Consider the following 12,751-nt stretch of genomic DNA (forward strand, 5'->3'; position numbering starts at 1 on the left):
TCAGGTCTTGTTTTACTAAAATTGTTGGTAGTAGATGGACATCAGATTTCTAGTATAGACAGCTGATCAACAGGTTTTGAAATAAAACAATCAGTTTGGTTTCAAGGGAAGTTCCATTTCAGTATTAAAGTTCATATCTCTTAGCCTCAAGCCAGGTTGACTACCTATAATCAATAACAATACCGAAGTATTGAGTCAGCTAGCTAGCTGTCCAAACATTAGTCTTATATACATGTATATGTATTTGATATACTGTTTGATCTTCAATTTTCTTAATTAAATCTGATTTTAGAGTGTAATGAATATACATTTTGTATATGCTTTCTGCATGTGCAGTTACACTATCTGCTTTATGTAAAATAAAGATAATAAACAAATGGACAACATCTAAAAGTAACATCAATTTACTGAACTTGAAATTGGAGTCAGTTTTCAATTATTCATGTCATATGTTTAGTTTATATGGTTTAATAGTTTTTAATTTGGAGCAAATTGACTCATGTGTTTCATAGTTGTAAAGTACATGTCACCTTGCTAAAACAATTGTTTCATTTATATGTGAGTTAGCCACCTGCAGCTACACCAATGAGACATTCCCACAGAACAATTTGTGTCTGTTAATAGAAACATAGTTAAACGAAAAATGTAAATAGAAATGCAACTAATCAAAAAAATCTATTACCTCTAGGTATCTAGAGCATTGCCAATGATGTTTTGGGGATCCATCTAATATTATGTTTGTTATATTCTGTTTCTAGTGATAATGTAGCCATGAAGAAATCTTGTGTAGTATTATTATAATAATAGTTTATTTATAAAGTGATCATTTCCTTTTTGAGTATATCTTACTTAGCTGTCACAATATGCCATGGATTCAAACTTGTTGCTATTTTTAAAGCCATGATAATGAATATAGATTAAAAAGCTAACTGTGTATTTTAAAGATGAAACCTATTACATCACTTGGAGTAGATCTATTGAGACACTGCCAGGAATACAATTGTTTCTCTATTCTATTGAGACACTGCCAGGAATAAAAACATTGTTTCTCATGTCTGATTCACCCACCCAGATCTTTGATATATTGGCTTTGATAGAAAATGCATTGATAACTCAGCTGTTTTAGATATTTTAAACTGGTAGTGACAAACATTAAGGTTTTATGATTTTGCACTTTCTCATGTCAGGGTTGCAGTGATCTCCTTTTGTTCTTCACTCCCTCCTGGGGTTTTATTTGATGTCGTTTTTCACTCTCTCAAGGGGACTTCTTTTATGATTTTCTGTCATTTATAAATGCCAATCTCAGATTATGTACAACAATTACCCTTTTGTTCGTTAGATCAATATTTTTACAACAGCTTCCTTAAATAACTCTGATTATTGTTTTCTCTGACATTTACCTACAGAGTTATAGGTAAATATGTTTGTTTGAACCAGATGTTTGATATAGACAAGTGAAATGATCTTGTAATAAACAAACTTTTGAAACTGATGTATTATTTGATCAAATTAAAATATTTTCGTTGATTAATTACCACATCCTATACTATTAGTGATTGTTTCTTTTGTCCATTACAAAAACAGGAAACAGACTTATATTTGTGACACTGCTATTTGTGTGTTTTGTAATGATCAGAACAATTTTTCATGGACAGATAAAAGATTCAATTGAAGACGTGGAATTTTATGTTTTTATAGAAAAATGATATTATAGTTTCCTTTAGTTTTTATCAAATTCTATGAAAATCTCATAGAATTAGAAATATGATAAAAACTAAAGGAATGATATTTTATCACAGAACAATCAAACAGTATTCATTGAGATTGTATGATAAGATGAATAAGTAACAAGTTTGTTCAAAGGAATAGCCTTTGACCTTCATGTTCAAAGGAATAGCCTTTGACCTTCATGTTCAAAGGAATAGCCTTGACCTTCATGTTCAAAGGAATAGCCTTTGACCTTCATGTTCAAAGGAATAGCCTTTGACCTTCATGTTCAAAGGAATAGCCTTGACCTTCATGTTCAAAGGAATAGCCTTTGACCTTCATGTTCAAAGGAATAGCCTTGACCTTCATGTTCAAAGGAATAGCCTTTGACCTTCATGTTCAAAGGAATAGCCTTTGACCTTCATGTTCAAAGGAATAGCCTTGACCTTCATGTTCAAAGGAATAGCCTTTGACCTTCATGTTCAAAGGAATAGCCTTGACCTTCATGTTCAAAGGAATAGCCTTTGACCTTCATGTTCAAAGGAATAGCCTTGACCTTCATGTTGAAAGGAATAGCCTTTGACCTTCATGTTCAAAGGAATAGCCTTGACCTTCTATCAAATTCACAAATTGTTTATATAGTAGAATGTTGAAATATAATTTGAGAAAAGCCTTCAGACATGATATTCAGGATCTGAGTAAACAAACAAAGGCACACATGCAAGGTTGTTCCAGTTAATGACATTATCAGCATGTCATTATATCATCAGGCCAATAATGGCTGCTGTGCCATCAGCTGTGTAACATACATAACCTTACATTGTGTTTACTGGTTAATTACTGGTCATTAAAGCAGACAATTACAGTAAGTGTTAGTAATAATGGACCAAATGGAAAGTGTTTGACTGGTAGTAATAAGAACCAATTTACCCAAGTGTTAAAGTAGAACACAGCCCACACCAGCACACATATACTTCACAATATCATATAAAAGAGAGCAGTGTTGACACCTGTAAATTGTGATATTTTCATAGCAAATTATTATTATATATTGAAATACCTTTGCTGTTGAACCTTTTTATTACTTGAGGTATATAATTATGTAACTCCATATATAAAGTTATATAATTTCATATCCGAACATAACAAATAAAGTTAGATTTGTTTAGGAGCTAGGTTTAAAAGAAAAATATACCAGCATGGATTTCTGCAGTTATCTCTCACATGAATTACATGGCTAAGGAGAAATTGTTAAGGTGGTGTACTGTATACATGGTTGTCATTGATTTTCTGGCAAAGATGTGCCTGATGGCAACACAATGTAAACTGTGTTCAGGTTGTTTGTCCATTCATGTCAGCCTGAAGATTCAATGATCAAACGACTACTCCTTCTAAACTACACTGAAAGGATTGCAACAAATCCAATGATGGCAATAATACTTATACAGAGTAGATATGTGCCGTTTATATCGGAACAAGATTTTTGTTTACCTTTATCAAAGTTATGCCCCTTTGTTACAAAACAAGGGGATATCTAATCAGAATCCTGATAATTATGCATAATACTTAAACTGACATCATCTATATTTCAGATTACATAAAATTCTCATTTCCATGGTCAAACCTGTTTTCGGCCAATGTCCAGCTGGAATTGGACGGCCTGTATGTCCTCCTTGGACCAATCAATGACCGACCTTACGAGGAGAAGAAAGATCGAGACCTAGAGAACGCCATCAAACAGGCAAAGTTACAAGCATTTGAGAAATCAACATTAAAAACTGTTGGTATGTTTGTGCATAGGATAAATTGTATTATTGATTTTCAAATAAAAAGTTATGTTTATTATTTCAAGATAGTAATCTTCATTAAAGAAAATTTTGAATGCAGATAAATCAATGATGTCTTTGTGGTTTTTTGTTTGTTTGATGTTCTTTATACAATAATCTAAAACTTCTTATTTTCGATTGATGGCTCAATAATCTTTAGTTAACTGATCATAAAAAGTGCCAGGAGTTACAACATTAATTATTTCCAAGGGATATATCAAAACTGATTCTCTATAGTTTCTTAAAGTTCTTTCACAGAGTTTGCAATAATAATATTTACTGAGATTAGTGTTGGACCGATTCTCGATTTTAATCGATGATCGATCGATTATGATTTTTCCAAAGACTATCGATTATGAAAGGTTAAATAATCGATTATTAAAATGGGAGATAACTCATGCTTATCTTATACTGTTCTGAACCTTTATTATGTTATATATCAGTGCAAAACCACATATCAAAATATTTTGAACATCATAGATACTCAAGAATTTGAATTTAAAAAAAATAGTTCTTCACACTGTTGGTTCAGTGGATATCTTTCTAAAATTCTTCAGAAAAACTAAAAGGTGAAATATATAAATATAGGAGAGCTTTCTATAAATAGTATCCCATTATAAAATCGATAATTAGTAAATTGTCCTAAACCGATGATCGATTACCATTTTACAACCGATTCCCAACACTAACTGAGATTATGTTACATTTTATTTGTTCTTATTGTTTGAATTCTTAAAATATTTCTATTTTCCTTTACAGCTGATCAAGCAGCCAAGAATCCAGGGTTCTTTGAAAAACTAGGCAAATACATTCTAAACAATATTCAGGTGAGTTTATACTTCAGTGGTTTTGACTGCAGAGTTTAAAACGAGTTAAAGTAATGATGAATCAATTTACTCTTCAGGGAAATTTGCTTTGTGGAAAGGTGTACATATCTTAGCAGACCACTTACCTAGATATTTTGTTTTAAAATATTAAACTTGTTTGTTTTAAATATTTTCAAGAAAACAATTTCCAGGAAAAATACTCTGAAGCCAAAGTATCTATGGTATCATTGAGTTTATTTGATTTTGCCTTCAACACAGATCACCATCAGAAATGTCCACATTAGGTATGAGGATTCCATCACTAATGGAGATTACTCGTTTGCGGTGGGCGCCATGCTGCAGAGCTTTACTGTCCACACAACAAATGACCGATGGGAGGAGTCGGAAGTGGACAGTTCCGCCACCATTCTACATAAACTGGGCAGTCTTACGGACCTGTCATTTTACTGGAACCACTATGTACAGGAGGCTGACCTTGTCGGGAAAAAGAAGCGACTTCAGTCTCATGTGTGGAAGGTAGGGCCCTATTTGTCTTCAGGGTCATATCTGTCAAAAAATATTATGTCTAATGTCTCTTCTTTTTGTCTCTTTTTTTTTTATTCACTTCTGAACCAACAGATATACATGTATACATATATATCTGTAACAAGACAGTTTGGTTAAAAGAAAACAACAAATTTATGTCAGCAGATTATTTTAACATAAGATGAATACAACAGTAAAAAATACATGTTTACAATTGTAATGTTTAATTCAGATATCAATTGTACTTCGAATTTACTATCATCATACTTGGTATATGATGCAGATAAGAAAATAATAAGTAACATAATTTTGGTTATCTCCCCTTCTAGAATTTGCTGAAGCAGTCCATATCAACCAACAGGATACGAGAGGAGTCTTTCAATCATAGTAAGGGTCATTAACAGTTATATTAATTTGTAAATGTATTTAATTGAGCTTTAAGGTTGTTTTCCAATCTCTATCATGTTTTCTTTTACTTGTTCCTGTTATGAAATAGCAATGTTCATACTGTTGAAGCTAATTTCAATTTTAAAAGAATATAAGAATTAATTTGAAATAAATTGAGCTTCAATTCTTCATAAAATAATAAAACTTTAACCTTGACCTTTACTTGCAGTCCTGCGTCCTGTGACAGTCAAGGCCAAGGTCATTATGAATAAGCAAGATAACTTTGTGATGCCTCGGATCTATGTGGAGTTCTCTCTCCCTGATATCATGTGTTTCTTCTCCAGACATCAGGTATTTACTCATACTTTTCAGAGGTTGGAGGATTATATCTAGAGGTCAGAATATAAAGGTTATGAATAAGGGTTATGTTTCCATTTTGCATCGTGGAATTTATTTCATTGAAGAAAAATTTTGCAAATAACAGAAATTCTTTTCTGACATGTTTTGAGTCTGGCTCTTAATTGTTAATAACTGTATATAAATTTTTTTTTTTTCAAATTTAGTACCTAAATCTTCTGAAGTGGATTGATGCAAGTCGGCGTGTGCAGATAAACAGGCGTTACCGTAAATACCATCCAAACACACCAGTGCGATTTAATCGTAAAGCTTGGTGGCACTACGCGTATGCTGCAATAGTAGAGGAAGTCATTCGCCCACACCAGTGGACAAGAGTTATAGAACATAGGTGAGTTGTCTGCCCCTTCCAGTGGACAAGGTTATAGAACATTGGTGAGTTGTCTGTCCCTACCAGTGGACAAGGTTACAGAACATTTGTGAGTTGTCTGTCCTTACCATTGGACAAGAGTTATAGAACATAGGTGAGTTGTTTGTCCCTACCAATGGACAAGGTTACAGAACATTGGTGAGTTGTTCTTGCTAATGTTTTCCCTTAGCCAGATAAAAGATATAGAATACTCTAAGCAAATTATTGTCTGTATAGCAATAACAAATTTAATTTCTGCTCTTTAATTAAATCTGAGATCATCAAATTATTCTTAATGTACAACTGCTTTTGATTTTTACAGGAAAAAGGTAGTTCGGTATGGACAGAGATACAAAACCCATCTGGAGTACCCCGACAACAAAACCCTACAAGAGGACCTGAAGAAACTAGAATCTGACATGGACCTATGTAACATCATAGCCGCCAGAGAGCAGGCTAAACTCCAGGTTAGAATGAGGGTTTAATTGTAATGATAGTCATATAGTGGTAAGAAAGCATGCCAGACTCTAGGCAGAATATCGTTATTGTTGGTAGTAGGATCATGGCTATAGAAGCTAGAGAACAGGTCACATACAAGGTCAGAATTATGTCTTTTCTTACGTTGGTTGTAGAATTAACGTGATTCATTGGAGTAGGAAATGTCCCCTGAAGAAAGGATTTTGATATATTTTATTAACAAAACTATGCTTCTCATTTTATTAAAAAATATGAAAAAATTGAAGCACTATGTTTTCAGTCTTAGATATTTTCCTGCTTTTAAAAGAATGTATTTTTCTTCTTTGATAATTCAATAACAATATTTTAATAATAATGAGTGTGCAAATGAAAGTTCTTTTATCGTCTGTTTCAGTTTGCTACTGAGGCCCCTGCCCGTGCCCGCAAAAAGATGAAGGAGCGACGCGAGCTGGAGAAAGCGAACCAGGGCTGGATCAGCTGGATTCTAGGAGGCAGCAATACTGAACCTGATATAGAAATAGAGGTTGATACAGAGGAGGGTAAGGTGATAGATCATATAGTGAGGTTAAATACTGCCGAGGGTCCAGTAAGGTCAAAGGTTATAATAATGCGATGATATAAAGAAGGGTAAGGTCAAAGTTATGTTGGTACTAAGGAGGCCGAGGGTAAGGTCTACATACTGAATAATCAAACCGATAAATGTATTTTCAAAATTTACAACCTTCGTAGGTGTCTTATATAAAGACTCCTAAATAAGTATGATTTTTTTCTTTCTTAAAAAACTGTCTGTTATAATGACCATGTAATAGTTTCAAGATAAAGTTGAATTAAAAAACAGTGCTATACATGTAATGTAAAATAACAGATTATTCTGCTCCTACAGATTGGTTGGGCAGTCTGTCTGAGGACGACAGAATGGAACTTTATCAGGGCGTTGGTTATGATGAAAACTCCAAAGAGGATACTATGCCTAAAGAAGTAAGATTTGTATAAAGATGTACACATGACTCTTGCAAAAAGATAACCAGTTGATTTGAGTAAAAATATGAGATTTTGATCTACTTGTTATAATATACTGATGATTCACACTGATATTTTGACAGCTGTATTGAGGTCTGATCATTTAGTATGGTAGCTGAGTACTGCCTTTATATATAATAGATTATTTCTACATATTTGAACTGTAGATAGGGTATGTATGTTGTTTCTGTACCCAGGTAGTGATTGCCATTTCTAATACATGTAGTTATTAGTAAAACTTTGTACTTGCAGATAAATCTAAAAAATTATCCTTAGAAATAAAGGATTTGCGATCTCCATTTACAGGCACTTGTCATGAATATTTACATGAAGAGTTAAATTTCAATATTTTAAAATGTTTATTTTGCATATTTGTTAATTATAGATACCATGTTTATGATTATGTATTTTCAGTACATTGCCTACAAGGTACAATTACGTCTGAAAAATGTGAGCCTCACTCTGGAGAATTATAGTAAACCAATCCTGAAGATGACACTAAGTGACATGTTAACGTCGTATGAAAACAGACCAGGAGGGAATGGGGCCAGGTAAGGGGAAATAAATCAGGAAGGAACGGGGCCAGGTAAGGGGAAATAAATCAGGAGGGAACGGGGCCAGGTAAGGGGAAATAAATCAGGAGGGAACGCCACCAGGTAATAAGAAATAAATTAGGAGGGAATGGGGCCAGGTAAAAGGAAATAAGTCAGAGGGAATGGGACCAGGTAAGGGGAAATAGATCAGGAGGGAGTGGGTACAGGTAAGGGGAAATAAATCAGGAGGGAACGGGGTCAGGTAAGGGGAAATAAATCAGGAGGGAATGGGGCCAGGTAAGAGAAAATAAATCAGGAGGTAACAGTGCTAGGTAAGGGGAAATAAATAAGGAGGGAACAGAGCCAGGTAAGGGGAAATAGATCAAGAGGGAACGGGGCCAGGTAAGGGAAAAAAATCAGGAGGGAACAGGGCCAGGTAAAGGGAAATAGATCAGAAGGAAACGGGGCCAGGTAAGGGAAAATAAATCAGGAGGGAACAGGGCAAGGTAAGGGAAAATAGATCAGGAGGGAACAGGGCAAGGTAAAGGGGATATAAATCAGGAGGGAACAGGGCCAGGTAAAGGGAAATAAATCAGGAGGGAACAGGGCCCGGTAAGGGAAAATAAATCAGGAGGGAACGCAACCAGGTAAGGGGAAATAAATCAGGAGGGAACGGGGCCAGGTAAGGGAAAATAGATCAGGAGGGAACAGGGCAAGGTAAAGGGGATATAAATCAGGAGGGAACAGGGCCAGGTAAAGGGAAATAAATCAGGAGGGAACAGGGCCCGGTAAGGGAAAATAAATCAGGAGGGAATGGGGCTAGGTAAGGGAAAATAAATCAGGAGGGAACGGGGCTAGGTAAGGGAAAATAAATCAGGAGGGAACGGGGCCCGGTAAGGGAAAATAAATCAGGAGGGAACGGGGCCAGGTAAGGGAAAATAAATCAGGAGGGAACGGGGCTAGGTAAGGGAAAATAAATCAGGAGGGAACGGGGCTAGGTAAGGGAAAATAAATCAGGAGGGAACGGGGCCCGGTAAGGGAAAATAAATCAGGAGGGAACGGGGCCAGGTAAATGGGAATAAATCAGGAGGGAACAGAGCCAGATAAGGGAAAATAAATCAGGAGGGAACAGGGCCAGGTAAGGAAAATAAATCAGGAGGGAACAGAGCCAGGAAAGGAAAAATAAATCAGGAAGACAGGGCCAGGTAAGGGGAAATAAATCAGGAGGGAACAGGGCCAGGTAAGGGGAAATAAATCAGGAGGGAACGGGGCCAGGTAAGGGAAAATAAATCAGGTGGGAACAGGTCCAGGTAAAGGGAAATAAATCGGGTGGGAACAGGTCCAGGTAAAGGGAAATAAATCAGAAGGGAACAGGGCCAGGTAAGGGAAAATAAAGCAGGAGGGAACAGGGCTAGGTAAAGAGAAATAAATCAGGAGGGAATAGGGCTAGGTAAAGGGAAATAGATCAGGTGGGAACAGGTCCAGGCAAAGGGAAATAAATCAGGAGGGAACAGGGCCAGGTAAGGGAAAATAAAGCAGGAGGGAACAGGGCTAGGTAAAGGGAAATAAATAAGGAGGGAACAGTGCTAGGTAAGGGGAAATAAATCAGGAGGGAACAGGGCTAGGTAAGGGGAAATAAATCAGGAGGGAACAGGGCCAGGTAAGGGAAAATAAATCAGGAGGGAATAGGGCTAGATAAGGGAAAATAAATCAGGAGGGAACAGGGCCAGGTAAGGGAAAATAAATCAGGAGGGAACAGAGCCAGGTAAGGGGAAATAAATCAGGAGGGAACAGGGCCAGGTAAGGGAAATAGATCAGGAGAGAACAGGGCCAGGTAAACATATCAGAACATACAACACTGGGTTAGTTAAGAAAAGCAGTCAAAATTAAAAGGAAAAGGTCCGGTATTTGAAAAGGTCGTGTAACAGAAATCGGGTAATTTGTAAAGGTAAACACTGGGGCAGTTAAAGAAAAGTGGGTCAGATGCAATGTAAAATATACAATGTCTGGTAATAAAAACTGGGTCTTATGAAAGAAACTTGCCATCAGTATCATAAAAGAAACTAGATAAGTTAAAGAAGAGGTCAGATAATTAAGTAAACTAGGTCAGATGAAGGAATCTAGGTCAGGTGAAGAAATCTATGTCAGGTGAAGAACAATATTTTCATCAGGGAAACTGGCAAGGATGGCATGTAGGAAATAATTATATAAAAATGAAAGGATCTGATAGTTTAAAAGGAGATGGGGCCAGGACATGTGGATGTGAAGGGGATTAGTTACAGTTTAGATGGGAACTGTTCGACCTCTGATATGAAATATGTGTATCAATTTGTTTATACATTTGTAACAAGAATATATTTTTATATTTAGATTTATTTGCATTTTGTTAAAAATTTGCTGTACACAAATGTTCTTACGGCCAAGTTATCTACTCCTTAATCTGCTATTTCAGGGTACTGAGCCACACAGAAAGCTTTACGATAGAGGGAGCGTCTGTAGACTATAAGTTGGTGTCACTGTTGACATCCAATAGCAATATATACTGTAAGTATAGAATCTGATATAATTTTGTAGTTCTGTAAACTATTTAATTTTTACATGCAAAACAGCATTTAACTGTTAATTGAATTAAATTGCCACAATAAAATGATTATGCTTGAAAATGCAAAAGTAAGTCATAAAAATCAGTTGTTTCCCTTTATTTCTCATAAAATTTCTTTTTATAGTCACTTAGATATCAAAAATTACTTTTAATTTTCAATAAATGAAATATTGTTGCAGCTACAGATAACCAGATGTTTACGCTGGACTATGAGCTCCGGCCTCTGTCCATCCATGCTGACCAGTCACTCAAACTAAATGTCCGGCCCGTCGAAATCTTCTATGACCAGGTAAATGTAAAGAGACATTAGAAAGTCAGAGGAGTTAATATACTGAACTACATTACTGTCTACAAATAAGTAAGAGAAATCAATTTTCATATCATTTTAAAATAGTAATTTGTAAACCAGCAGACGTTTTTACAGGCGAGTTTTAGCCCTAGAAGTTTAGTAACAGACATTTAGTGTTGCCCATTTCCATAGTGTTCAGATTTGTCTTATCCTAAAGCTAATTTCTAGAATTATCATATTGAAAGTTCATGTCAAAATGAAACCAACTTTAGTTTATCTAACGTGTGCTTTTGGTTGGGAAAAAGGGAAATAAACTGCAAAATTCAAAACTCTTTTTGAGCAATCTTGTGATCTTCAGATTTTATAAATATTTCATTTTATATTTCAGCATGCTGTATCACAGATCTTAATGTTCTTTCAAGTGCCGATGGACTCGCCACAAGTTGACATCAATGCCATCGCACGTGAGAAACTAATGGATATGGTGGAGTACAGTCGAACCACTCTATTGTATGCAATTGAACAACAATCTGTAAGTTAAGAAATATTATCACAATACAATTTTTTTTTGGAGAAATTATCAGTTTAATGATATTTTGATTTTTTTGGTCATCTGACCTGAAGGTTCAGGATGACCTAAAGTCTGTTGTTCGCCATCAAAATATTTACCTAATATCAATGAAAATAACTGGTTATACCTGGTCCAGTTTAATGCCTGATTACTTTTGTATTCTTTTGTAGACATTCCATATTTCTGTACATATGAAGTCACCATACATTGTGATTCCACAGAAAGGAACTCTCCATCAGTAAGTTGGATCTCCTACTTATTATTTCAGTTAAATCTTCTGAAAAAAAAATTGTTTTAACAAGGGAGGTAATCTTCAGAAAAGTTGATATACATGTAATATATATTACCAAATAATCATATGAATTTGGAAGGTAACCTTCTTAATTAAATTGAATCATATTTTAAATAAACATTGAATGACAAAAGAACTGGATGGATTATTTTTCCAACAGGGGAGGTAACCTACTAATTTGTGACCTTGGAAACTTCACAGTTGAGAGCGACCTGCTTCAAAAGGACAAAGTGCCACTCCACAATGCAACTATATCAGAGCTTCAAGCGCATCTGTATGATAAATTCCTCATTAAAATTTCAGATGTCAAAGTGCTTCTGGCTGATTCTGGTATGTATACCAAAATATTGAGTAGTAAAACATACATCTTTTTAAATTGGTATTTTTTATATAGGCCAGATGTTATGATAGATATAATAAAAATTGAATTAAATAATTTCCAAAACATTAAATTACAAAGCATATGAATTAGTCTTTGGTTGAGGTATGAGTAAAGAAAACACAAAATTCAGACTTTTGAATTGAGAACTCAGATTCTCCCTAAATCAATGAAAGCTGATATGACATCAGTCTGTGGACCCTTAATAATATAACAGTGAAGGACGTTAGTTTGAAAATTTTGAATCATGATGGTTTGTGATTCTCAAAAGACGAGTAACAGTCCAGTCTGGACTGCTATGGTTATATCTTTGATCCATTTACCCTAATTGATTTGGATGACTTACCATTTGTTATTAGATATAATAAAAATTGTTCAGTGGTCTTTGGTTAATGAGTGCCTTTTGAATTGAGAACGATTTCTCCCTAAACAGAAAGCAGACATCATCACCGTTAGTTTGGGGAAAATTTTGCCTCAAAAGACGAGTATAAGAGTTTGTGGTTATATCTTTGATTTTAATTATTTGGGGTTGTTCCTTTGCCTCAAGATTAAG

General features: G+C 35.1%; 1 protein-coding gene across 1 annotated transcript in view; it reads left to right on the forward strand.

Annotated features, from left to right (window-relative positions):
- LOC138335146 (intermembrane lipid transfer protein VPS13A-like) overlaps positions 1-12,751 on the forward strand; it is a 46,637-nt gene that overhangs the window by 12,582 nt on the left and 21,304 nt on the right. The window contains exons 5-19 of the mRNA XM_069284097.1: positions 3,300-3,491; positions 4,293-4,360; positions 4,619-4,876; positions 5,215-5,272; positions 5,502-5,623; positions 5,836-6,017; positions 6,358-6,502; positions 6,907-7,051; positions 7,396-7,490; positions 7,947-8,083; positions 10,518-10,609; positions 10,847-10,956; positions 11,345-11,488; positions 11,698-11,765; positions 11,980-12,149. Coding sequence (XP_069140198.1) covers positions 3,300-3,491; positions 4,293-4,360; positions 4,619-4,876; positions 5,215-5,272; positions 5,502-5,623; positions 5,836-6,017; positions 6,358-6,502; positions 6,907-7,051; positions 7,396-7,490; positions 7,947-8,083; positions 10,518-10,609; positions 10,847-10,956; positions 11,345-11,488; positions 11,698-11,765; positions 11,980-12,149 — 1,986 coding nt within the window. The remainder of the gene's footprint in view (positions 1-3,299; positions 3,492-4,292; positions 4,361-4,618; positions 4,877-5,214; positions 5,273-5,501; positions 5,624-5,835; positions 6,018-6,357; positions 6,503-6,906; positions 7,052-7,395; positions 7,491-7,946; positions 8,084-10,517; positions 10,610-10,846; positions 10,957-11,344; positions 11,489-11,697; positions 11,766-11,979; positions 12,150-12,751) is intronic.

This window comes from Argopecten irradians, chromosome 1 (assembly GCF_041381155.1).
Source record: "Argopecten irradians isolate NY chromosome 1, Ai_NY, whole genome shotgun sequence".
Taxonomy (NCBI): Eukaryota; Metazoa; Mollusca; class Bivalvia; order Pectinida; family Pectinidae; genus Argopecten; species Argopecten irradians.